Raw genomic sequence first — 27,070 nt, forward strand, 5'->3', positions numbered from 1 at the left:
GTTGCTTTTCTTCTTGAAATGATTTGGTGAGTTTAATGAGTCTAAATGGTCACTTTACATGTTAAAGATTGAGTCTAAATGGTCACTTAATCTGTTAAAGATTGCAACAAAGACCAGGTTGAATAAGGCCACCATTTCACGGAAGAGTTAAGACTATCAAATACTGAGGATTATCTTCATGTGTGCCGGAGCTTCCCTTCCTCTCGCAGCGCCGATTGAAGCCTTATCTGACAAAGTGGAGTCCAAAGAGGACAGCGAGAGATAGCATATCTGTGTGTGTGTGTGTGTGTGTGTGTGTGTGTGTGTGTGCCAGTTTTATCTGATGATCCAAGTCACTACCCAGCCAAGCTTCGCAACATGGTGGCTGGTAATTTCTCGATGCTGCCAAAGTGTGGTTACAAGAACACAGCACAACATGGTCCCTCACGGTGACGAGGATGCATTGCCAAAGTACCTTCGAGAAGGACAATCCAACTCATGTGGCCCAACTCTTCAGGATCAGTCCGTCAGTTCCTCTCTCCAAATCTCCAAAACAGAAATACTAAGGATACATATTATTGTACTATAATATCCTCCTCCATTCCAAAAGTAACACATGAAATGTTAAAATAAAATATTTTGTGGCAGTGAGTCAAGAGTCAGAGACATTTAGAGACTCTATGTCCATGGGCTTGGCAGGTCTATTCTCCACAGTGACTGAAGGATTAAAGGCCCATAGGATTTTGGTGGCCTTGATTTTAGAGTGCCGCTTAATTCTGCATGTAGCTCTCACAACATATTTAATTGTACATGAGGGATAATTGAGAAAGCCCCTGTCATCTCGAGCAAGCAAGTGTTTGAAAGGACTGTAAATGTGCCTCGTGCGTCACGTAAACACTGGCTCGCTGAATGATGAGTCACTTCCATAAACTTACATCTTTGTCCCAAGATGCTCCATCAGCGGCACTTTAGATGGCTTTGTTAGAGAAACCTATCAAATATTAATATGACATCTATCTCTGTCATTTCTTAGCTTCTTTATCACATTTTGTATCACTAAAAGGGCTTTACAGATCTGGTCCAATATTTGTTTCATACTCAATCAACCAAACACATTATTCATATCAGCAGATGGCACCAGCAGAAAAGGACCACAGACCAACGGTTTGAGGTGGAGAAGAGAGCAGTTTCTCGCTCGCTAGTACAAAAGCAGCTTTTAACAAACGTACCAGGAAAGCTGCCTGAGGTCTGGACCACCCATTCCAATCAGGCCAAAGTGTCAAGACACCATAAAAATGGATTTTAGATCAATCTCAGTTACTACCCTTCATGAAGGTCACCCTGTTCATCTCCATCACCATAAAGTGCTGCTTGTGTTTCATCACCATTTATGTTTCACTTTTTCCACACCCGTAGATCAAAGTTAGTTTGGCAGCAACCCCCCCTACTACTACCCCCTGCCTTACTGTTTCATCTAGCCCAACTTTATCACATCTGTCAAGGAGCAAGGAAACGGCGATGTGTGCCTCCACGTGATGACAGAAGGGCGCTTCCTGGAATGGACCACACTCTGTGCCTGGCACGTGGACATCCTTCTACTTATTCCACTCTCTCTCCAAGCATTCCAAGTGGAATACATCACCTGCACATGTCTGCCAAGGACAAGACATACATCATCCTGTCAGGACATGAGAGAGAGGGAACACAGCAAGCAAACGGTGCTGCCCTCTGTCCTGAACAAGTAGCCTCCAAAGAGTGCGGCTAAAACCCACTGAAGCGAATAAAGCATTTGAATTTGAATCAGAGAAAGAGAGTGAAAGAGAGAGAGAGGGGCCACTCAAGCACATGCTCAAGTATATAAGACTAAAATGACTTTCAATAATGCCACAATTTGCCAGATTTTGACTATTCTTAAATTAGGCCGCACCAGGTCATACCAAGTCTCCGACCAAGAGCTGAAGTCAAGGTAGTGTAGAGCTAGCTACTTCCCAGGCACTGGTTGTAACTGATGAGTGATGAGATGTGAACATTGATGGTAATACCCTCTGTTCACCCTCGACCTCCCTCTCTATAAATCCTGGCAGTGAAAAATGAGATGGCAATCAATTGAGAGGTGAGTAGACTGCTTCTGGGAAACGGTTCACTTTCGGTAGTTTACGGCATTAAGCAGACATATGTGCACGCATCCACACAGCACGTAAACACACTTACTGTATAAGAAGACAATTATTTCAATTGGCAGATATCTGTAAAATATCATACAAATAAAGCAAACACATGCTTGATCAAATTCCTTTGGTTTACCTACAACTGATGAGCATTTGAAACATCTACAAATCTAAATGTTTATATTAGGACCGTCAAAGTTAACGCAAATTCACTTTAACGCCACTAATTTCTTTAACACATTAATGCAACTTGTGATTTTTAGGTTGCAGCGGGCTCAGTTTTAAAGCTAGAGTGAAGATACTGGTAAAATATGAAACTAGAAACCCTGATGAATCCATTGGTACCAACCATGTCATAGAGGCTAAATAACGCTCCAAAGTTATATCAAATTTTGGCATGGAAAAACTGGCATGGTGATTTTCAAAGGGGTCCCTTGACCAAGTCATCCTGTCATTGTTTTGTGTTAATTGATTTCAAATAATAAATATATACATACATTTGCATAAAGCAGCATATTTGCCCACTCATGTTGATATTAAATACTTGACAGATCTCCTTTTAAGCTACATTTATCACAATTAATCATGGACAATCCTGCAATTAATCGCGATTAAATATTTCAATCGATTGACAGCCCTAGTTTATGTTTGTAGTATTTGTAGTTCAGATGACATTCATTCATCCACAGCATCTCTTCTTTACTTAAAGTACAGTAGGAAGTGACAGGACTGAAGGTGATGGCATTCTGCACAGGTCATCAGTTCGACTCACACCGACGGTGTTGAGGGTAAACAGGATGAGCTTTAAATCAATAGGTCAGCCCAACGTGCCTCTCTCTTTACTCAGAAGTCAGAGTCAGCTTAGCCATTTTTGCACGACATGACGCTGTTATGAAGAATAACAATGCCGGCCATGTGATAGCCTGGCTGCTCAGTTATCCCATTTTCCTGCATTTGTTTCCTTAGCTATCACTTACCATGAGCTCTCTAAATATGAGTAGTTTGTAATCCCCTGGCTCTATAGGAAACTGTGCATCATCCATCTACTTCAGCCCTTCACACACAGCTATGGACCATTAGACCTATAGGATAAATAAATCCCCTCTTACACAGCATCCATGAGAAAGAAGCTGCACTGTGCACATCTGGTTGAAGTCATTTATGGAGTTTGCTTTAATGAAAGAATCTTTCAAACATCCAACTATCATATAACTACTTAAAATTCACAGCCAAACAAGAATACTGACATACATTTCCTGTTCTATTGTCCATCATTATTACGGAAGATGAACATCAGCAGGCAAAGATATGAAAGGTGTTCCCAATCACAGCATTCAGAAGAGCTCATCTCAGCTCATTGTTTCAGTGGCTGATTGTGCCAGCAGTTTCCTCTGTGGGATTCAACCAGTTTAGTCTTGGAGATGAGACATAGAGAAACCAACAGCCAGTAGAAAAAAACGTTAGAATGTGCTGGAACATTCAGGTGTGAAATCAGCAACATAACTAAACTGACAACACAAGGTATTGGAGGTACACCTATATAAAATATATACTGTATAACCGCCACCTCGGGATTGCTTGTGTGATAGGCTACAATACATTATACTCTCTCTATTATAGCTCATTAGCAATAGATGCCTATAGCTACTCTTGTCTTCATTGTAAAGATAAATGTGAGAGAGAACATAACATGAATAAGCTATAGGTGGAACTGTGTGACAATAAGCACCAATAGAGAGACCAAGACCAAGCTGAGAGAATAATGTAACTTCAGGAAACAACATGAGGGACTTGAGTTTATTCAGCACAAAGACTTGCTGCTGGGTCCTCTCGATCCCAGTCACTGTGTGTTGGTATCTAAAGGCCTTCACTTTCATACAGAAACTGTAATAAAACACTGACCGTTTCAAAAATTATTGTGTGGTCATGTAAGTGTAATTTCTAGGCTGCATCAATAGAGAGCAAACATATAATCTGTGCAGAGTGGTTTTGTGGTTTACCAGCCTCCTTCACGGCCTGCTGCATCACTCAGGGCCAACTGTCAATGGTTTACTGGCAGAGCTGAGTTATAAAGGACGGCGACTGGATGAGCCCTCCAGAAAAAGGATCTTTTCATAAATTTAAGTCACAGAATTAACTAACGTCGCAGTTTTTGCAATAAAGTCCTCCAAAACCAAAGCATAATAGAAATACAGGCTGTAGACAGAACAAGGTAAACTGTAAACAAATCACCTTCATTCCAGTCCAGAGAAAACACACCATCATCATGGGAATACTGCATCTCCTCAGGTAGCTTTACTACAACAAATCTCAGTAGTCTGCTAAAAAGCCATGACACACCACGCCAACTGTTGCCCGCTGGGCACCACGGGGCTGTCGTTATGTGACTGTGGCCAAACACGGCCTGCAGTTTATGCAATGTGTACGGTGAGCAAATTGAAATGCAAATGACAATGATAATGGGCTAAAAACTCCAATGCAACACAAACCTTAGTCAAACAGTGCCATTTATAGCTTTTTGTTATACATATCTGATAAAATAGTAGTCTGAGCATAGAGAAAGACCAGTATCATACACGCACAGAACGCACATGCATGAAGGTGGTCATCTGACCGTCGGCTTAAGTATTTGAGTAGTGTTCAAGTGCAACTTTTGGCTACAAGTAATCTGAAAAAGGGATGGCAAACTGGGAAGCATTCAGTTACTCAGGAAAAAAAATAAACAATATAGGGCATTTAAAGTTAATGTGCAGGAACTCAGAGATCGACCATCCTCCCCCAACGATTATCGTTTTCCCCAAGCTCTGTAAAGCCTGCATCAAGTTGGCTAGCAGCCCTCTGCCAGGGGCTTTGGCCAATACTGAGGATTAAAACCCAGCAAGTCTATAAATACACCTAGCAGACCAACGTCAGCACCCAGCCAGCTATTGCACTCACCTCTCACTGCTGGATGGCTGGCATGGGTTTTTCCTCTTTTCTGCTTCTCTCTAGCTTTTACTTTCTCCCTCTGTCTTTCACTTTGTCAGACTCTCACTGCTCCTTCTCTTTGTGTTCCTATTTTTCCCTCCAACTCGCTCTCTCAGTTCATCTCCTGCTCCCCTTATCTCTCACTCTATCCATCTTGTACTCTCTCTCGCTTGGCAGGGCCTCTTAATTGGAAACAAGCTGTGAGAGGGCTTTCAGTTTGAGGTTAAAATTGCATCTGACCTGCCTCCTGCTGTATATCTTTTCTTCTCTTCTTTTGGCTGTATTACAGACTTGTACACAGCGGCTGAGTGCAGATGTCTGAAGGAGTGTGGAGAAGAGGGGAGCAAAAAGTTGACTCTACCCACTGGCTGGAAACAGCAGGGACGTGACAGGTAAACAAGCCAAATGGAGACATACTGTAGTTTACTAGTAACACACAAATATGTGGAGTATAACTTGACATTTTTAATCCTCTAACAACATGCCCTATCAATCCAGACATTTCTAGTAGGATATAAATACGAACAAGGAGGTAGGTGGTGAATAGTGCTGACCAATAAATTGTATTTCCATCATCGCGATATACAAACGAGGGTAAGATATTTTGTTGAGATGCCTCTTGGTGAAGACTCTGAATGACTCTAATGACGTGTTCCAGTGTATGTGTCCGGGGAGTTTATTGTGAAGGTTGGAACAGAAGGAGTAAACCGGTGATGTGCTGTTGTTGACGAGGTTGGAGTAATAAAGTCGTTGCCGTTTTAGTGCAGACTACAGAGCCTTCGTGTTATTATCAAAAAGTATAACTGCCACGCAACCCTCAGCTACATAAGCCAGAACAAAAGCTGTCTGTATGTAGTCCAACTGTTTAGCTTAGTTTGCTGTGTATCTTCAAATTTTGGCAAATTCTTGTAAACTGATCTGCTGACTGAGACAAAGCAGCCCCTCCTCTCTCTACCAGCGGTACCCTCAGGCAGTGACTCACATAAGCAGAGCTCCCTCTTCCTTTCTAAACTTGACCCGGGAATATTATTTATTTTATTGACATTTTAGATTTATTTCCAGTGAGATATTAATGAGTTTATATGGTGACTTTGCTGTTGATAACATCACTGTTGCTGCTCTGGAAATAATTCTAACCCGGCTCTGAATTTAAAAGACAACCAGGCTGAGATAAAAAATGTAAAGCTAATATGCACACTTAGATATTTGTTTACTTATCTCAAGCCATATCGTCATCGCAATACTGAACAATGTTATCGCAGATTTTCCTCATATCGTGCAGGCTGAATAGCTAAGAGACATTTTTGCATCATAAGATAAGATAAGATAATCCTTTATTAGTCCCACGGCAGGGGAATTTGCAATACCTGATACAACCCTTTACAAATGCGGGGCCTTTTGTAATGCAAAGATACAACAATGCACCTTGGCCTTGACTCTTCCTGACATACTGTATGTAATGTACAGGTATATGTGGGAGTCTGCAAGATGTGTACAAGCAAAGCAATCCTAAAAGACTTCCTTTACTGTAGAGACCTAAGGTAACTAGCAGATTGATATCACCACTAAGATAAACTAAACGAGCCACAAGCAGACATAAGTAACAACATTTTTTATATCATTTAAGCTGTTAAAAGACCACAAAATCTCAAGATTGGAGAATTGGATATATAAATATTACGCGCTATCAAAAACACACTAAAATTGCAACCACAACAATACAATGAGACCGTGTACCATGCAGTGCAGCGTCCAGATGGAACAGAATTTTCCCTTCCAACAAGCCACACATGTAAATACACAGTGTGCATCAAAACCACAGATACATTCCAAGCCAACATCTGGAGAATAAAGTCTGAACTATTATACAAAAATGACACGGCCATTACATGGTAATTATGGTGAGAGGCTGCATTCAGTCTGTCACAACTTCCTTGTTGTCAGTGGGAGAGGATAAGAGGGATTTGTTGCACAAAGGGCCACAGCCAGGCACAGAAACTATTACTTCCACCCAGTTAGACCACAGACTGTACCGTCTGACCCACAGGGCTGTACAACAGGACGCTGCAACTCACTCACAGTTATACACCTGCGTTGAGAGCTCAGTACTACCAACAGTAATACAGCATTTGGGAAAAATCGCATAAATGTAGTTAGCTGTTTAAATATGTGACACGTTTACAAATTGGCTAATGTCTTAACCTGAGTCTCAATCTGTCTGTCCAACAAACAGCTGCTGAATCAGGGAGATATTTTTAAGAGCGCAGCCCATTTATTCAATATATTCAGAATTTGCAGCATGTTACAACCAGCCTACTCCAACTCGTGTGTTGTCTACAGTACAAGTCAGAGACACTTTTCATTTGGAAAGTTGACCCAAAAAGAAATATTGATCTCCTTGGCAACTGGCTTCCTTGACTACTGTCCCACCCACAACGTTGGCCCCTCTGAGTCTCACCCCCTTGGAAAGCAATGTACAGCGGAGTGCCAAGCCAGGGATATAGCACAGGTCTGGGTATGATTACCGACTGAAAATAATTCCACTTTTGGGGACTGATGAATCAGTCCTGTCAGACTAGTAACCATTTGGATTTCCCCCTGAAAAAAGGCACAACTCCACCCAAATTGCACTCCAAACAGACTCAATAAAAACCTCATTGTAATGACAGGATTTTGGTCCGCTGTGCTGGTGACTAGAGCCAAGAAAGCGATCAATTAATAAAGCTCAATACAGGAAGAGAACCAGGAGAACCCACAATATGCACAGATGCAATCATACTACCATGTCATACACCTTCTGGAGGATTATTTACACTTCAGTTTATGAGACCCACAACATCTGGAGCATCCTCCACAATAGAAACAATCTGAAGGGATAAAACAGGAATGACACCAACAGGTATGAAACTCAAGTCCAGTGGAGGTAAAATGTGAAATGTGTGGGCTATTATTGCACACACACACACACACACAGACACATTTAAAAGTTAGTGAACTGCAAAAGAGGAGTCCCAATAGCCTCAAACTGTGTTCTGTAAAATCGCTGTACACTGCAAGATATTTTTCACCAGATCCGGTCCAAACAAACTTCTCATAAAAAATGTATAATATCTGACTCAGAGATGCACTTTTCACTTTGCCTCTTTCATGTACACAGACCATGGAAAATGTGGGTGTTATGAAAACTTTGGTATTGAAGTTCAGACTTTGTAGTGAGTGTCCACTCTTAAACAGCAGAGCCAGAGTTCACTACTACTGTAGGCTTCATCTATCTGTACAGACGGACGTATTTGTGTATGACTGACTGAATGATGGGTGCCCTTGACCAAGGCCTGTGGTGATTAGATGCAACAGATCATGAGTCCTCACATTATCAACACTTTACACTTCAATGTAAACCTGCAGAAACATTATCTAATGTGTCACTGGTTGCATCGTGGAAAGCACATCCTTTGTCTTTGTGCTTTCCATGACGTAACCAGTAACATTCCTAGATTATGTCCAATATATGAGATTGAAACAAAACGCAAGACGTGAGACTACTTCAGCATGTGTTTTGGCTAACTGGGGTCATAATAATGTGAGTAAGATCTGATCATGGAGTGTACAAACCTGCAAGTTCATATGCTGCAGCATGATAAAAACGGTCTCATATGAGCTTAAACAAGGGAGACAGTCAAGTTTTCAAATTAAAACTAATGTATGCTCCTCTTCATTTAAGTGCAAGAACTACATACAGACTTTGTTGAATGTGCAGGCTCTACCAGTACAAGGAGAAGGTAAGGCAGGGATCAGTAAATTAATTTTATTTAATTTAACAGGAATTCTGCAGTGGACCAGGGATCACGCCAAAGCCTGTTGACTGATAATGATGTGGCTTACTGAGGATGTACTGACTCGAGAACCACTGAACATACTGTAGCCATGCAATGAAGCTAAGCCTGCGAGGGCTAGAGAGAGAGAGCGATACACCCAATGCTACTTAATGACAGGGGGATTAATTTTTCCTTTGGGTTATGACTCTGATGCCACCCATCTCACTGTGTGAAATCACTCCCTGGCAGCGCTTGGCAGCGAGCAGCGAGCTGGCAGAAAGAAGCAGAGAGAGAGAGAGAGAGCAGATAGCTCATGTCTTAAGAGTGATATTGAGAATGTTATTCTGCTGAGCCAACGAATGAACCGCATAAGCTGATACCTACCTTCACAGGCAGACACAAGGATGAGAATCCTCTGAGGATCAATGCTCAGCAAACACATCAGACATCACGATATGAAAACACATCAGAACCAGTTTATGATTTGGAGAGAGAAAGAAAACACCTTATTCTCTCTGTAAACCATGAAGCAGCTACGTTTCATAGCAGACCCCTTAACATGCACTGAAATGGTCCGTTAACCAAACCGAACTGACAACAACATGATAAAAAGTTGACATGGGGGTCAATCACAACATGCCCCAAAACAACGGAGGGGTCACGCAGGACACGGGTTGGGGCCAGGGCATTCCTGGCTGATGCAGTTGGGTTTGTCTGGGAAATGACTGAGCAAACAGAGGGCCAGAGTGGCTTCCCCTCGCTGGCACCAGCGCTTTGTCCCCTCTAATCCACTCCAAAGAGCCACAGTCAAACACCCAGCGCCACACAGTCACCAGTAACAACACAGCACAGTCTGCCGGGGACACGAAATGAATCCCAACTGGCCCAAAGCAGGGAGACAGACGCCAGTTTGCTCATCAGATTTGGGCACAGAAAACAGTATGGCTTAACTGTAGGACCGGGCGATGATCACAGAGCAACTTGTTAAGGTGATGGAGCTGTGCAATATTGCCTTCTGCAGGAATGGGGACTAGTTACAGGGGACTATATTACTGAGCAACTTTTCAGCTTGTAGTAGCCCATTCACTTACTCATAAAAATATCTGTGTGCATCATGATAACTGGGAGCTGAGTGGATGCATTTCTGTATTGACAATTTCTGTCAGAGAGGATCAGGACTCATGAAACACTGACGGGCAGAAAGGTGGAAATGTGGAGAGCAAGAGAAGCAGATTTATCCGCCGCTGAGTAGCAGGCTGCACAGACAGATGGGGATATCAATTGAATTACATTAATACACTGGCTCTTGTGGCTGACATTGAAAGCAAATCTACTTACAGTATCTGTGCCTCGTGATGTGTAATTTGGTGAATAAAGTCATATGATATGAGGACTAGTTCAAAGCAACAAATCACTGTTGTCCACTAAAGCGTTTCTACTGGTGTTGAGGAAATCAGATGTGCAAAAAGAAATCTAGGAAAAGGGAACTTTAGCGAGTGTCCAACAAACAGTGTGTGTGTTTGTGCTACGTTAGCAGCCCTGGCATTGCCGGAGGCTTCGTGCTCGCCACCACACACGTAGTCTGCGTAACTTTGGCGACCGCGTGTGTGTGTTGGTGGTGAGTGTGAGGTTGTTGGTGGCGTTCTAGCTGTGAACGTAGGTGTAGCAGTGTGTGTACAGTTTATTTGTCGGTGAATAAATGCTACGAAACTACAACTCCTCCGCTCCTCTTAAGCGAGCTGGAGAGACCGGAGCCAGCTTCCTGTTTCCTGCAACTCCGGCTCCGCCTCAGTTTTTGAGTGGATTATTAACATTTCTTTTAACCGTTATAACCCATAGCGTTAATCGGTTAAAATGCTTAATGTCGGTTAACGGTTAATTATTAACATCCCTAATACTGACTCATCTCTGGGAAGTATAATGACAAAATTATGACATCCCAGGCCTGAGGCTCTCGCCTGAGGCGGCAACAATACATGACCCGAAAACTGAAAAATATTTACCATTGTAATGAATGAGTGTTGTAGGGACATGGACCTAATCAGACCCGTGCCAATTTAACATACTGTGTGAGTGGACTACGGTATCCAATGGTTACAGAGCCCATCTTGTAAGCAATCCAAGGAGGAAACAGATGTTCTGTCAAAACGTTCACTCAACACTTACCTCGTCATCATCGGAGATGGACTGAGTGTCTTAGAGTGTGAGCTGAAGCAGTAAAACAATACTGACAAAACATAGTGGGAGAAATAACCCAGACCGATACAGCAACTGTTTGGTGTGAAGTGAAAAGCTGAGACAACAATTAAAAAGTGGATGGTACTTACTTGTCATACTCTGTGTTGTCTTTATCACAGCGTGCATCTTTGTGCCTCTGCCAGTCCTTCCCGTGCTTGCAGGTGGTGAGGAGGACCACATCCTCCGAGTTATGGACATGATATAAAGCGTTTCTAGTGTCTGAACCGATTCCCGTTAGGTACCTCTTCCCCTTAAAAACAAGCATGTACTTCCTAAAAGGGGGGATGGTGTTGTGTTTCAAGTAGCCCCTTTCCCCTCCTGTCCTCGGGTGTTCTTTAGAGAAAAGGGGGATAGAAACGTCAAAGTTGGGTCTGAAGTTCTCGGTGCTGATGCTGGCCTTGGCCAGCATGGCGAGGCCGATGTCGAAGCCGAGGTCTTCCGTGTAGTCCGGCCAGGTGCCGGAGTATAAGTTGAAGATGATGTGGTTTTTGCCCCCGTTCCACAGATGAAGGTTCTGGACTTTCGCTTTCAGGTTGTGCACGTACTGGGGTGAAAGCTGGTCCCGGTCCAGAGTGTCCAAACTCAGGACGAACAGGCAGGCCTGTCCCGGGTCAGGTGTGTAGAACATGGATCCTTCAATAGAGGATAATATGTTCTGATAACTCTCTGACATCTTCTCCCCTTTCTGCTGCGGGTACACGTAAACTTTGAATCCGTTCCTCTGGCACAGGGAGAAGTCGAAGCAGGACTCCATCCTGCAGCGTCTCCCGGTGTACACGCCTGTGTTGGCGTCCCTCTTCTGTCGGGGAGATATGTGTTCATTGTGATTGTCTTGGTCCCAGCGGCTGAAGGGCTGCAGGGATCCTGGGAAGCCACGCCACCGCGCCCCGGGATGAGAACCGGCGAGGCCGCGGTCATCATCGCGCCGGCCGGGACCTGGGCCCCGTCTGGAGGACAGCGGGACAGGTATCCCCCCAAAACAGAACAACAGGATGAGAAACGCGCCGGCGGAGAACAGAGTTAAGTACCGTTTTTTGGCCTGCATGTGTCCTACGATCTGAGATAAGATGTCCGGAGATAAATCCAACAACACGTCCACCAGTTGAGGTTTCAGCACCACCTCCTGCTGCGGGGACGATCCTCCGCCATCTTCCCACCTGCTGCTGCTCGGGATGCCTTTCACAGGGCCGGGAACTCATCCAGAGCATGTGGGCGACTTACAATGTTCATCACCTCCTCCTCCTCCTCCTCTCCTCCTAGTCTTCCTCTCTTCTCCTCTTCCTCCTAGTCTTCCTCTCCTCCTAGTCTTCCTCTCTTCTCCTCTTCCTCCTAGTCTTCCTCCTCCTTTTCTTCCTCTCTACTCCTCTCTTCCTCCTCCTCCTCCTCCTCTCCCCTCCTCCTCTTCCTCAACAGTTGTATTGACTAACTGACATCAGTTTCTCCTCTTAAACAGACTCGATCCGCTCAGAAACGAGGATCTAACGTTAAAGTAGCTCCTACCTTCCTCTGTATAACATTACCTAGACTGTACTACTCTACTAGATTACTACTGTACTCATGTTCACCAGGGGGCTACTGTTCAGCTGAATGTTAACTAATACCAACAGTAGCAGTAGATGAGCAGAGACTTGTTAAGCAGCAGAGACTTGTTAAGCAGCAGAGACTTGTTAAGCAGCAGAGTCTTGTTAAGCAGCAGAGTCTTGTTAAGCAGCAGAGACTTGTTAAGCAGCAGAGACTTGTTAAGCAGCAGAGACTTGTTAAGCAGCAGAGACTTGTTAAGCAGCAGTAGCAGTGTGTGTCTCAGACTTGTTGCTGGTCAGTTAGAACTGTTGTTGTCTCTTCTGTAAAGGATCATCCAGACGGCCACTAGAGCTCTACACATCAACACACACAGTTCACTTCAGTTCTTCACTTCATCAACAGACAGATTAAAGTTATCATTATAAACTGTTTACTGAATCTACACAGAGAATCTCTCCATCCGTGTTAGCATGCTAGTTAGCATGCTAGTTAGCTGCTAACATGCTAACAGAGAGGCTAGCCTGTGAAACATCCTGTTAGCTTGTTAGCTTGTTAGCTTAGAGGCTACATCAGAGTAACATTAACACTGACTGGAAGTAAAGACAGACTCTCTCTCTCTCTCTCTCTCTCTCTCTCTCTCTCTTCAGTCCTTCACTACTTGTCCTTCTTGTCCTCTTTCTTGTGTCCTCATGGAGCCAGCAGGCTGATGTCTCCTCCAGAGGGTCAGAGACTGAGAGTCTGAGGAGCTGCTCTCTCTCTAGCAGGAGGTGCTGTGTGGAGCTGCTCTCTCTCTAGCAGGAGGTGCTGTGTGGAGCTGCTCTCTCTCTAGCAGGAGCTGCTCTCTCTCTAGCAGGAGGTGCTGTGTGGAGCTGCTCTCTCTCTAGCAGGAGGTGCTGTGTGGAGCTGCTCTCTCTCTAGCAGGAGGTGCTGTGTGGAGCTGCTCTCTCTCTAGCAGGAGGTGCTGTGTGGAGCTGCTCTCTCTCTAGCAGGAGGTGCTGTGTGGAGCTGCTCTCTCTCTAGCAGGAGGTGCTGTGTGGAGCTGCTCTCTCTCTAGCAGGAGGTGCTGTGTGGAGCTGCTCTCTCTCTAGCAGGAGGTGCTGTGTGGAGCTGCTCTCTCTCTAGCAGGAGGTGCTGTGTGGAGCTGCTCTCTCTCTAGCAGGAGGTGCTGTGTGGAGCTGCTCTCTCTCTAGCAGGAGGTGCTGTGTGGAGCTGCTCTCTCTCTAGCAGGAGCTGTTGTGAGGGGCTGCTGCTGCTGCTGGACGACCGACTGATGATGATGATGACGTTGTTCTCACGGTGCGTTGCCATTGGTCAGCGTCACATCCGAGGTGGGCGGGGCTTCCAGTGCACCCATTCACATCCAGAGAGGAGGAAGAGGAGGAAGAAGAGTTTAAAGCTTTCTTTCTTTCTTTATTTATTTATTTATTTATGTATTTGTTTATTTATTTATTTATTTTTTTATTTTTTTATTTATTTATTTTTTTATTTTTTTATTTTTTTTTCTTGAATTTTTTTTTCTCTCCGTTTTGATTTATCCATATTTCATTTCATTTTATTTTGTTGTGAGGAAAAGGAAGAAAAACAAAAAAAGAAGGGAAAAAAAACAATATATTCATTCATTCAAAGCCTATCGCTCCTTTTTGTGGAGCATAGGCCGTTGACCACAGTCCACCAGAGTCTTTTGTCCTGGGCTTTCCTCTCCAGTTGTTTCCATGTCAGCCCGCTCTGTTTGATGTCCGTGTTAAGGTCCCTGCGCCAGGTGTTCTTGGGCCGGCCTCTCCTTCTTTTGCCTTGTGGGTTCCATCTAAGGGCCCGCCTGGTGATGCTGGTACCGGGTTTCCGGAGTGTGTGGCCAATCCGTCCCCATCTCCTTCTCCTGATCTCTTCTTCAACAGGTGTTTGACCTGTTCTCCGCCAAAGATCATTGTTGCTGATGGTATCCGGCCAGTGGATGTTTAAGATGCGCCTCAGGCAGTTGTTTATGAATGTTTGTACTTTTGTTATTGTGGTCTTTGTTGTCTACCACCACAGAGGATGAAGAGCTGAGGTCACTGATCTACCATCACAGAGAGGATGAAGAGCTGAGGTCACTGATCTACCATCACAGAGAGGATGAAGAGCTGAGGTCACTGATCTACCATCACAGAGAGGATGAAGAGCTGAGGTCACTGATCTACCATCACAGAGAGGATGAAGAGCTGAGGTCACTGATCTACCATCACAGAGAGGATGAAGAGCTGAGGTCACTGATCTACCACCACAGAGGATGGTAGTTGATCAGATAAACCAATTTTTTAAGTAGTTGAGCTTATAGACGAACACAAGAAGTACACTAAAGAAAACAACTTCAGCATTCAAAATTGAAATAAAATTAATAAAAGAAAAAAATAATATACTAAAAATAATAATAAAAATAAAGAATAGAATAAAAAAATGTAAAAAAAATAAATAATAATAATAATAATACAAAGAAAACAAAGTAATAATAATAATAATAATAATACATTAAATAAACAAATAAGTTAATAGAAAAAATAAGTTAATATAGAGAGAGATATAGTGATATCATTCACATGGGCACGCACATGCGTCCGCCTTCACATGTCAGGTCACCTCCAGGCATGTGTATATCTGCATGCGTTCCTTCTGTTAGACTCACATTTACACATTTACACTGTTTTTTTTAACATAACTGGAGTTCGGCTGACGAAGTGTTGAGCATAATTATGCAGGCCATGCAAACATTGTGATCTAGCTCATCACACTATATTGATATTCCAGCGCTTGTTGTTTATTGTTCTGTTAGTTTAAACTCAAAGGTAGATGACTCTTCACTGCACCGTCACCATAAACTATCCCGGCAGCGGGCCGGTGGACTGAGACCACGCTTCACAGAGATTTAAGGTTCAGGTCTCTGTATCGACAGGTGATCCTGCAGCTGAGAGCGAGAGATTGATTGTTTATGCCTGTTGAAGGAGAAACAGCAGATCTGGCTGCTGGATTCTGAGACCTTCTGATGCTTCCTCTCTCTGGACGGTCCTGGTTCTTCATCAGCATGCATTTGTCCTGCTGAGGTTCCCTTGAGCAAAACACTGGATCCCTGAGTCACACCAGTGCTGCTCTGTAGCTGAACATGACCTCTGACCTTTCTGTTGGGAGGGTTACACAAGAGAAATTAATAATTGTCAGCGTAAATAGGAATATAATGGACAACATGAAGTAACAGAATAGAGTTTGTGATGAGAGGAATTGCACCAGTGAACGAGGACCAGCAGGACAATGGCCCTGCAGAGCATTAGCCAGGTCTTCTCTGGCATGTAGGAAGCCATGATGTGTTTTCACAGCTGCTGTGGTCTGAAAGACTAGAAGTGATTTTGCAGAAGCGGGGAAAGAGCGAAGGAGGAATGTGAAGCTGCGTTCCTCAGGAGCTGTGGACCAGCTATCTGCACTGCCTCAGCTCCCCATGGACCGCTGATCAAAGACGGGGAGGGATATGATGGCCACCTCCTCCCTTTCTCTTTGTCTCTCCTCTCTCCTCTGCTCCTGCTCTCTATCATCCCCTCCGCTGCTCTCTGGCATTCTTTCCATCTCTTCTCTCTTTCATCCCTATAACTAATTTACGAGGGGGGTGCCGCTGGTGACTGATGTGAATAGATGGATGTCCCACAGTTTTTGCCACTAGAATGATCAGATGCGCTTTGTTTATATGTCAGCGGATTTTAATTCAAGCTCTTTAAAGTGGCCCATCCATGTGTAGTTGTGACAGTCCCATCACTTTACAGTCGGGGATTTATTTTTGCACTTTTGGATGCCTCACTTCAAAACCAACGTGATAACAGCGTAAAGGACAAATCAACAAAAATGTAGGATTCAAGAGAAAAAACATAAAAACCCATCTGTGGGGCTGTGCTTTAGTCTAGCTATTATCTGCAGCTTAATGAGACAGAGGAGATGCTGTCTCCCTGCTGTTGCATTGTGTTTGCTGAGCTGAGCACAGGCCAGATTTGGAGCAGCAGGGTGAGTGAGCCAGAGCAGCACTCCCACTGTGTAATACACGCAACCATGCCAATATCTAATTTGGATGCACCCAGGTCAGCATAGTTCTCCCAGCCAGCCAGCGACTCAGCCAGCGACTCAGCCAGCGACTCAGCCAGCGACTCAGCCAGCCAGGCAACTAAACAGCCAAATGGAGATTTATTATTTTCCTTCTGAGTACATTTTGAGGTCATTAATTTTTGTTAATAACTGTAATGCAATGCAGATTTCAAAAAATGCCACTCACATATTCACATGAAAATATGAATGTGTGGTATGTGCTAGAGCCGTGCAGACATATGCATGACTACACTCACACACGCAGTCATCTGTGGATGTGTGAATGCTCTTGTGTATGTGTGTGGCTCTTTCATGTAGAGCACAGCCTTGGATGTGGTAATTTAATGTCCCTTCCTGACTGAGACTGACAGCCTTGGTGGGGGGGGGGGCTCATCCATCTGTGTTGAAGCTGAAATGCACAAATCACCTCTGAGTGGATCAGGACTAACAGTGAGACGACGGGTTCATGGGACAAATGGAAGTGTCGGTGTGTCGATACGCTGAGGGCCGGGAGGATCACCATTGAGGACTACTTACTGCATATCTGCACATTTCCTCCTCTCGTGGCAACAAGTCGCAGAGAGGGATATTTTCTCATGTTACAGTACAGCAGCCCCAAAATTGTTTTTTATTAAAGGAATAGCTCGATATTGAGGAAAATGTGCTCATTCACTTTCTTGCTGAGAGTGTGATGAGAAGATCAATACCACTCTCCTGTTTGTGCATTAAATGAAGCTGCAGCAGCCGGTCAGCTTAGTTCTGCACACAAACCCCCAGAACTCCTCTCAACACTGTAGTTTCTGTAGGTAGGCCGAGGCCTGTAAACAAACCAGTAGTAGTAGTAGTCATTTATTTCGGTCCTTTCTAACAATTTTCCGTAAGGAATGCACATAATAAAGAATAGGCAACAATAAGGCATTAAATAAGATAAGAAAGAAAGTAAACAAAAACAAAAGAAACAAAAGGTTTTGACCGAAAAGGTGTAGGCTGAAGCTTAAGCTTATTATACCTAACCTTTTCACTCAGCATATTCTAACAGGCAGCTCATTCACTACGTAGTTTAGGCTGCAGAAACAATAACAACAACAAAACAGAAACAATAACAGAGTTCCAAATGTTTCATACTCAATAATAATCATACTTCAGTTTTATGCCCGTTTACAACCTTATTTTTAAACATGTTTTTAAATTTGCAAAGTGAACAACACGTTTTTAATTCCTGGTCACAACCACAAGTTCACCCCTGTGACAGATACATAAGATAAGATAAGATATTCCTATATCATATACAGCTATTCTTTATATTTATCCTTATCCTTGTTTTTTTAAACATATCTATTCCCCTTAATTCTGTCTCTAATTACCTCTGATTACAGTTCAGAAGTAAATGGTTTTGTACGTTATCGCTGCAGTTTAGAGATCAACTAGATCACACACATTTTAAAGCATGTAAGTTAATAAATGTTGCGTTGGTTGGTTCATAATAACCCGACTGATTAACAGTTCTTATAGCTCTCTGTTGTAGCATGAACATTGGTTTTGTATATGTTTCCTCATACCTGCACACAGTAGGTAATGCAACCAGAAATAAAGTGTCACATTATGTTACGTTTGGAGAGCCAGGCGAGTTGTTTCCCCCTTTTTATAGTTGTTGTGCAAAGCTAACCAGCTTCTAACTGTAGCTTCACATTTAACAGAGGATATGAGAGTGGTGCAATCAAGCATGCTAACATTTTCTAATTAGCTCTAAACACAACGTATATCTGAGGCTGATATGAATGTCATTAGTTTTGAAGATATTGGCCATAAACCAAAGCATTGTAAATATTACAAATTTGACAGCCACAGGAAGGGGATCAACTAAATCTGCAGGAGCATGAATGAATGTCTGGACTATTTGATGGAAGTCCATCCAATAGTTGTTGAGTTATTATGGTCTTAAGTGTTGGACCAACTGACTGACCGACTGACTGACTGACCGACTGACAGGCAGACTGCCGTTACCAGAAGCATCTCAGGGATCATCTGAATCTGGAAAGATGCCAAAGAGGCCACAATAAATTCTAGACTCGATTGGATTGAGAAAGTCTGCTTCAGTTCCCAGCTGTAATTTCTGTGATGTGCTGCGGCCATAAGGACCTGTCACATAAATGTGAGTGGCAGCACTAAAAAGCCCCCCCGCCCTATTGCGACCCTGTTAAATCCTTCTTGGTAATGAAAAGAATGCAAAAACATCCGTGAGCCGAAAGTGACACAGAATATTTGTTAATTTCCTTTTTTCATTTGCATCCAGTAGTTTGGTTAACATGTTGATTATTTGCATTCACATTCCTCCAGATCCATCTGTGGAATAGTGGATTTAGAGATATCAGAGATATGGTCTCCGGCTAAACGCAAAGAAAACCGAGGTAATCACCTACAACATCCTCCCTGGCCATCCACCCCTAAAGACAGCAGGGGGCATTGCTCTGAAGGAAGTCAATGACTTCAGATACTGAGGCTCATGGGTCAACTCATCAGAGCAGGACCTTAAGGTGAGGAACGGGCCCTGAATGGCATGGCCTGTGTATGGAACTCCAACCTCCATAGACACATCAAGCTAAGCTTCTTCTACGCGACTGTGAACTCTGTTCTCCTACTGTATATGGCTGCGAAAGCTGGACCCTGAAGCCCCCCCCCTACAGAAGACTCTGGATGGGTGCTACACCAGAATGCTGTGCGTGGGACTAAATATCAACCAGAACGAGTACGTTACCAACAAGCATCTGTACGATGGACTACCAAGGCTAAAGTGAGAAAGTGGCAGCCTGGAGAATGAGGCTCACTGCCAAAGACTTCAAGAAATCCCAGCAAGCATGCAGGTGCTGTGGGAACCAACACACGGGCATCGATCACGGGGACGTCCCACACCAACATACATGGACGTACTGAGGACAGATGCTGGACACAGCTAGCCAGATGTATGGTAGACTGAGATAGCTGGAAGCTCCCCTGGAAAGCCCGTCTGAGGACGACCCAATGATGAGAGATATCTATCAGTCTGTAATGATGTTTAATGACATCATCCGTGTGTTATTCATAGTTTAAACAGTCTACAGGAGATTGACGTGTTGTGTCGACCAATGACGTGATCATATTCCTCTTTCCTATTTTTCTTCTTCTTCTACTTTCTCTGTTCTTATATAGAAAAAAATTGCGACTAAATGAGAAGAAGCACTTGTGTGTAGGCGCGTTTGTGTGTGCACACAATATGCTCAGCACCTCCTTGTGTGCACGGCAACGTGTGTGTGTGTGTGTGTGTGTGTGTGTGTGTGTGTGTGTGTTGGAACATCTCAATCACAGAGCAGAGATCTGGTTCAATTACACATGCAATAACTTCTGGGTCTCCATAGGCCCCGGAAGCCATCTGTATGCTAATAGGTATGGCAGCAGTAATGACTTGCAATAAAAAAATACATCTGCTGCTTGATCAAATCTGATATTAGAACATTACCACAATCAGTCTTTGCTGTTTGTCCTGAAAGCACTTGTTAGGCTCCAAACTCCTCGTGGGAAGTGTTTTGGCATCTATAGCGTCGGTGATGTAATCACCCTTCTCCTCCCGGCCTTTACTCGTCTCTCTGTGCAGTGAGTGAACACGTTGGATTTGTGTTTCCAGCTGTGTACTCAAGTCAAGTAAGTCTCATTTATGTGGGCACAAATCACAAATTTATCTTGGGGAGGGGGGGTTTAAAATCTGAACAACCTCAAATCTGAGCCTCAATTTGGATGAGGAAGATGGGGAAGACTGAAGTAGAGAAGCAGAGGAGGGATACATCCAAGATGGATGTATCCCTCCTCTGCTTCTCTACTTCTCTACTTCTCTACTGAACTGTCTCAGTATCTGTAAATCTGGTAGACATTCATGTTTCCCATCAGGAAATGTTTGACCAAATATCTTCAAAACTGATGACATGCTCTTAAACTTAAAAACGTAACTTAATTCGTCATATACATACAGGTACATAGATGAAATCTGACCTCTGTGTTTAACCCTTCCTGAGGAGCAGTGGACTGCTGTAAAGCGCCCGGAGAGCAACTTGAGATTCAGTGTCTCGCTCAAGGACACCTTGACATGCAGACAGCAGGACCCAGTAGGACGCAGCAGGACCCAGCAGGTACCAGCAGGACCCAGTAGGACCCAGCAGGACCCAGCAGGACCCAGTAGGACCCAGTACCCCATTACCAAATGTTACCAAATGTTAGTACACTAACACACTACACTAAAATGGTGAACATGGTATACTTGCTTAAAGGAGCAGTGTGTAGGATTTAGTGTCTGGCTGACTACCCGTCCGTTCACCCCTTCCTTTCCAAGCGTGTCGGAGAACTACATGGCCTTCAGGTAACGTGAAAGTCTCTCCGCTACTGTAGAAACATGTATGACTCCGTGAAGAGGACCCGCTCCCTATGTAGATATGAAGGTCTCATTCTAAGGTAACAAAAACACAATGACCCCTAAATGCTACACGCTGTTCCTTTAAAGGTCAAGTGTGTTGGATTTAGGGAGATCTATTAAAGAGGCTCGATGTAAGAATCAGAAATTGCTTAATAGTGATACTTGTGGTCGTTAAGTCAACGACAGTCGGCGTCCTCTTGCTTGCGCTTGTGCTCGCACTACGTAAACACCAGCGAGCATCGGTCAAAACTGTGAGACAACAGACACAAGACTGAACGTGATTGACAGATAAAACCACAACATCACTCTATATTTCACCTGCTTGGCAGTAATGTTAGCTTACCTGTCCAATTGTCCGTTTTGATCCCCAAAACCAAACGAAGGTCCCTCCATGAATCGAAGAGGCTGGTCGTTTGTTGGCGTTAGTGGACTCCATTTCTAACCGAACTTTAGCTATGGTTGCACAGTGTTAGCCCCTTAGCGGAGCTGAAGAGAGTAAAGACACTAGCGAGCGCGCATAACGTCGCATCCGTCGGATTTTCGTTGGAAAAAAACATCCCGCAATCTTCACATTACTGGCTGACAGAGGAAACACAGAAAGTCGCTGAAGGTCAAATTTTATAGGTTACAACCTTTTCACACACAAATAGTCCCTTTAACAGAAATGGAATATAATGTTCATAACTATGTTTTCTTTATAATCACATGAGAATAAGAACTGTTTGTTTTGGTTAGTTTAGAATGAGCGGGTCCTCAAACCAAACTCTGACTCTAGAGAGAGAGTCCTGGTCGCCGGCGTCATGCTCGACACACGGGAGAAGTTTCAGTCGGTTGCAGTCTGCAAACCTCACATCAGCAGCGTGGTTCTGGGCTCATCTGTGGCTGTAACATCGGTTCCTCTTGAGTTATGTATCATACATTATAAAGGTCAGCACTCTGAGCACGTAATTTAAATGTCGCTTGATACGCATTCATGCAACATAAAAGAGCTTAATTAAATTCATGTAACAATATCAAAAGAAACACAACAGAGTTAATCACATACACGTTATTAAATGCCAGCCATACATGGCAGCTAATTTTAGCTGTAATTAGATTTGATACATGTCTGTGAAATATTTGCTGACATGAGAGCGGTGTGAGAGAGAGAGGGAGAGAGATAGAGAGAGAGAGAGAGAGAGAGAGAGAGAAGGCCAGGGTGCGTATCCTGTCTTATTCCAATGAGAGCAGCCTGCTGTGTGCAGCCGCTCACTTCAAGGGCCTGAGAAAGATCAATGAGGAAGAACAGCAGTGGGACCGGACTACAGATTGAGCAGCCTTTAATCACCTCACACAGTTCACAGCGGTGTGAAAGTTCCCGCCATGAAAAGGTTTAATCACTAGCCGAGCTGAATAGAGTCAACTCGCTGCTAATAAAGGGCACACGGGGCCTAAGGGGACATATGTACACACAGGCGTGTGTTTGCTAATGCACCTAGACACACAAACACACACACACACACACACACACATGGACGCCCTTGTATTTGTGCATTCGCATCATCTTTAGCGTACACGCACGCACACAGAGGACTTTAATATCATCTAATTATAGCTGCTGAATACTGATAATAACCTCCAGTTTATACATCTAAAGGGGAGTTTGTTAGCACATAAAGGAGCTCACAGGTAAGAGAGGCAGTCCTCATTTGTCAGCCAATTCAAGGGTTTCACTGACAAATGATAATTACTCGACCAAACAGTGAACAGTGAATGGCCGCCAGCCGGCTGCTCAGGGAGAGATCAGTCAGAGCTCTTTAACGGGCAGAGACACGACGACGGTCATCTGGTCACTCTTCAGTCAACGGCTAAATATATGATATGGATATGATTGCATTATATGCATTTGATTCATCACAAACAATCTAGTATTTCACAATAAAAAGCAATTCTCAACTGAGGTTCTTCAAAGAGCGATCAGGATAACAAGAAGAGAAACCCCTGAAGGCAGCAGGTTAATAAAGGAGGACCTCATTAGTGAGAACCTTTCATGATGCTTCCCAGGAAGCCCGTAGAGCTGACCCAAGGTGCTGCTGAGAATGTGACCTTGGTGTGATGGTAAACGGGTAATAAATCCGGCGGCCGCGGGGACACACTGTGTAGTTTGTGGACAGCCGGGTCAATGAGGAGGCGAGAGCTATGAATCTAAATTGCACCTGTCTGTCTTCCTCCCTTGTCCTCACTATAAAATGCATTAAAATAATGGAGCAGCGGCGGCTCGGCGAGATATAAGAAGCACGTTATTCAGGACGTTGAACGCAGCTCACCTCGCCATATGTCACGCTCTCTGTCTCCCAGTTACCTGTCAATCACCTCTCTGCACTAATGAATAACACTTTATTCATTAGTGCAGAGAGGTGATTGAATATTTATTTATTTATTTAATAATGCCTGGTTTCATTGCGGCCAGGAACAATGAAACCGGAACTGTGACGAGCGCAATGACGCCTGCCAGAAGACTCCACGACAAACAGTTCATGAGTTATAAAAGGGGGCGTGGCTAACGTCTTGGGGCGGGGCTATGAGTATATATTTGCATGTACACGTCCTCAGGACTGGACCCTTATCATGCCTGAGAAATCTGGGGCAGATCGGACTATGTACAGTGGAGTTACAACAACTTCCTGTTTCATGGCGAATGGCTAAAAATGGCTGCCATGTCGCAGTCAGGTCGTTCAGTAAAAACTCACTATTTTAATACATTTTCATCCTGAAGGTCTTAAGATGGTTCTGACCAAATTTCAAGTCGATCTGATTAAATCTGTAGGAGGAGTTCGTTAAAGTACGCGGCCTATAAAACGCAAAAAAATCACACATTGAATTCAAAACAGCTGACTTGAGGGGCTCAATTTTCCCAATTTTCTAGGGGGCGCTAGTGAGTCATTTTGCAACACCAAAACCCGAGACCCTTAAAATATCAAATTTCTCACCGCGCCTGATAAGTGTGCCAAGTTTAACAACTTTTTGAGAATGTTAAGGTCGTCAAAAAGGCGATTCATTTGCATGAAAAAGAAGAATCCTTACAGTTTCAACACGGCCTTCACTGGCTCGATGTTGTCGATGCTCGGGTTCTAATAACGCAGCAGTGTTGAATCAGAAGACTGAATGATGAGGACGGACTATCTACTTTACGACACACTGAGACATCATATAAAGATGAAACACACAAGCAGGTGACAGGTCAAACAAACAGCTCTCTCATATGACTGTTATTAACCTCCGGCTCACACTGCTTAAAGGAAGTGGCTGCCAGCCTGTTAGACTTATTGGCAATAAAAGTCCAATTCAATCAGAATGTGAAGGAAACATGAGGGCTTATTATGCTTATTCATCCACGCTGACCACATGTAGGTTGTCAGTTCTTTCAGCCCCGTCAGTCACAGTGGGTGGCAGACTCCAGGATTTACAGGCATGGTTCATTATGTCTCCAAACAGACTGACTTTCATCGTACAGATGATGATGACTAACGAGGAGTTTGCTGTTATAGTGAGAGGAAGAGTCTCTTCAGATCTCAGTCTCTACAGGTAACTATGTTTTAGGAGGGTGTTTTGTCGGCTACAGGATGTTTCATTTCTTAGCTGTGGATTTATCTCTGTGGTTTAATCTCAGTTCAGGATTATTCTCACTACTCCATCTCTGAGAATCTCTGCATCCCCGTAGAGCCAGAAATCTGCTCTCACAGACCCTCAGAGTGGAGCAGCAGCAGCAGCAGCAGCAGCAGCAACAGCAGCAGCAGCAGCAGCAGCAGCAGATAGACAGATAGACCGAGGAAGTCGTGGATCTCTGTCGCCATCTACAGAAACATGAAGGCTAAACCTGACTGAGTATAAGGACCTGAATGCACTGTGAAGGTAAAACCACCTAAATCCAGCCGACCAGTGGTGTCTTCCCTTACATAAAAGTTTATTCAAGTATGCAATGAGTATACTTCTTTTACACTGAAAGGTCCCATATCGTGTTCATTTTCAGGTTCATACTTGTATTTTGTGTTTCTACTAGAACATGTTTACATACTTAAATGTTTAAATAAAACCTTTATTTTCCTCATACTGTCAGTCTGAATATACCTGTATTCACTTTCTGTCTGAAACGCTCCCTTTCAGTGCATTGCAACGGAATTGCAACATATTTGCGTTGCTAGGCAACAGCTTGGGTCCATGTTTACTTCCTGTCAGCTGATGTTATTTACATACACTGCAACAGGAAATAAACTGGGACACATTTAGAATGTTTACGTTTAAAACCGTGTGATGATCTATATATTGTATATTTGTGACATCACAAATGGACAGAAATCCTAACAGCTTGTTTGAAACGCACAGTTGTGTATTACTCCGTATATTGAGTTTTGATACTTTCACAGTATTTATATAGAACTTAAAAGTATACTTTTATAAACTAAAAAAATGGGTTAATTTAGACCCAAGAAGTATTGAAGTAGAACACTTACAAGTATACTACTAGTACATTGATATTAGTACACTTAAGTTTTAAGGTTACTTAATAAAATAAACTTGAGGTATAGTTCTTTATTGAGGGTTTGTGGAGTTTAGAGGGTTTTTAGATCCAGGCTGATGTTTCCATCAGCAGGCAGCTTCTCTGGGAGTCATTTATAATTATTAATGAGATATAATCGATTAAAAAAAGTAAACATAAAAACACAGATTTCTAAAATAAAGCACATTAACTTCCGGTGGAGGAAGTCAGAGCGTGTATTTAGTTACCATAGTTACCATAGTTACCGCCCCGCTCTGCTCTGCTCCGGCGGCACGTTGAATGAACAGAATCAAACACACCCAGAGAGTCACGTGATCTGTCAGGTCATGTGATGGTCATGAGGAAGTAAACAGAGAAGAGAAGATCTACAGAAGAGAAGAGGTGAGTCTGTTTATAATCAGTCTAGTAGAACCTTTAACATCTCCAGCTTGTTTAAATAAAACCACCAAGACGTAAAGAAGTTAGATAATCTCTAATGTGTTCATCTCTAATGTGTTCATCTCTAATGTGTTCATCTCTAATGTGTTCATCTCTAATGTGTTCATCTCTAATGTGTTCATCTCTAATGTGTTCATCTCTAACGTGTGTTCATCTCTAATGTGTTCTGTCGTCTGAAGCCTCATCATCACTGTATTAATGCCTCTAGAGGGGCAGCTGGGACATACAAACACAGATAAAACACAGTGACACACAACAACAACATATGTAAGCTAAATATCTATAAAACAGGACCCAAAGCGATGACTGATGTAAATGAGACTAACTAATAAATAAACAGACTGAATAAGAACAACAGAAGGATCAGTCTAATGAGTCTAATGAGTCTAATGAGTCTAATGAGTCTAATGAAGGACAGTAAGGCAGAAGGGGTTTTAGCATCTTCTGGTCATGTGCTTTTCAGTGAGTTTTCTCTGTTGCCATCAGGACGTCGAATATTACAATACACTATATAAAGAATATTACAATACACTATAAAAAGAATATTACAATACACTATATAAAGAATATTACAATACACTATATAAAGAATATTACAATACACTATAAAAAGAATATTACAATACACTATATAAAGAATATTACAATACACTATATAAAGAATATTACAATACACTATATAAAGAATATTACAATACACTATATAAAGAATATTACAATACACTATAAAAATAATATTACAATACACTATATAAAGAATATTACAATACACTATATAAAGAATATTACAATACACTATAAAAATAATATTACAATACACTATATAAAGAATATTACAATACACTATATAAAGAATATTACAATACACTATATA

The 27,070-nt window shown here is 43.0% G+C and overlaps 2 protein-coding genes across 5 annotated transcripts in view; one reads left to right on the forward strand and one right to left on the reverse strand.

Moving 5' to 3' along the window:
* LOC119497637 (exostosin-1b-like) overlaps positions 1–12,511 on the reverse strand; it is a 44,411-nt gene extending 31,900 nt beyond the window's left edge. Inside the window, exon 1 of the mRNA XM_037785884.1 lies at positions 11,257–12,511. Within this exon, the coding sequence (XP_037641812.1) occupies positions 11,257–12,212 (956 nt within the window). The 5' untranslated portion in view covers positions 12,213–12,511. The remainder of the gene's footprint in view (positions 1–11,256) is intronic.
* Positions 12,512–12,538: 27 nt separating this feature from the next.
* The window catches only part of washc5 (WASH complex subunit 5), a 31,497-nt gene continuing 16,965 nt past the window's right edge, over positions 12,539–27,070 (forward strand). For 3 of the 4 annotated variants that reach the window (XR_005208950.1, XR_005208949.1, XM_037785885.1), the window contains exon 1: positions 26,024–26,139. The gene's annotated coding sequence lies outside the window, so the exon portion shown is untranslated. Of the gene's footprint in view, positions 12,558–26,023; positions 26,140–27,070 lie in introns of those variants that run through there. The other variant, XM_037785886.1, reaches the window with a different exon arrangement.

Source organism: Sebastes umbrosus, chromosome 11 (assembly GCF_015220745.1).
Source record: "Sebastes umbrosus isolate fSebUmb1 chromosome 11, fSebUmb1.pri, whole genome shotgun sequence".
Classification (NCBI taxonomy): domain Eukaryota; kingdom Metazoa; phylum Chordata; class Actinopteri; order Perciformes; family Sebastidae; genus Sebastes; species Sebastes umbrosus.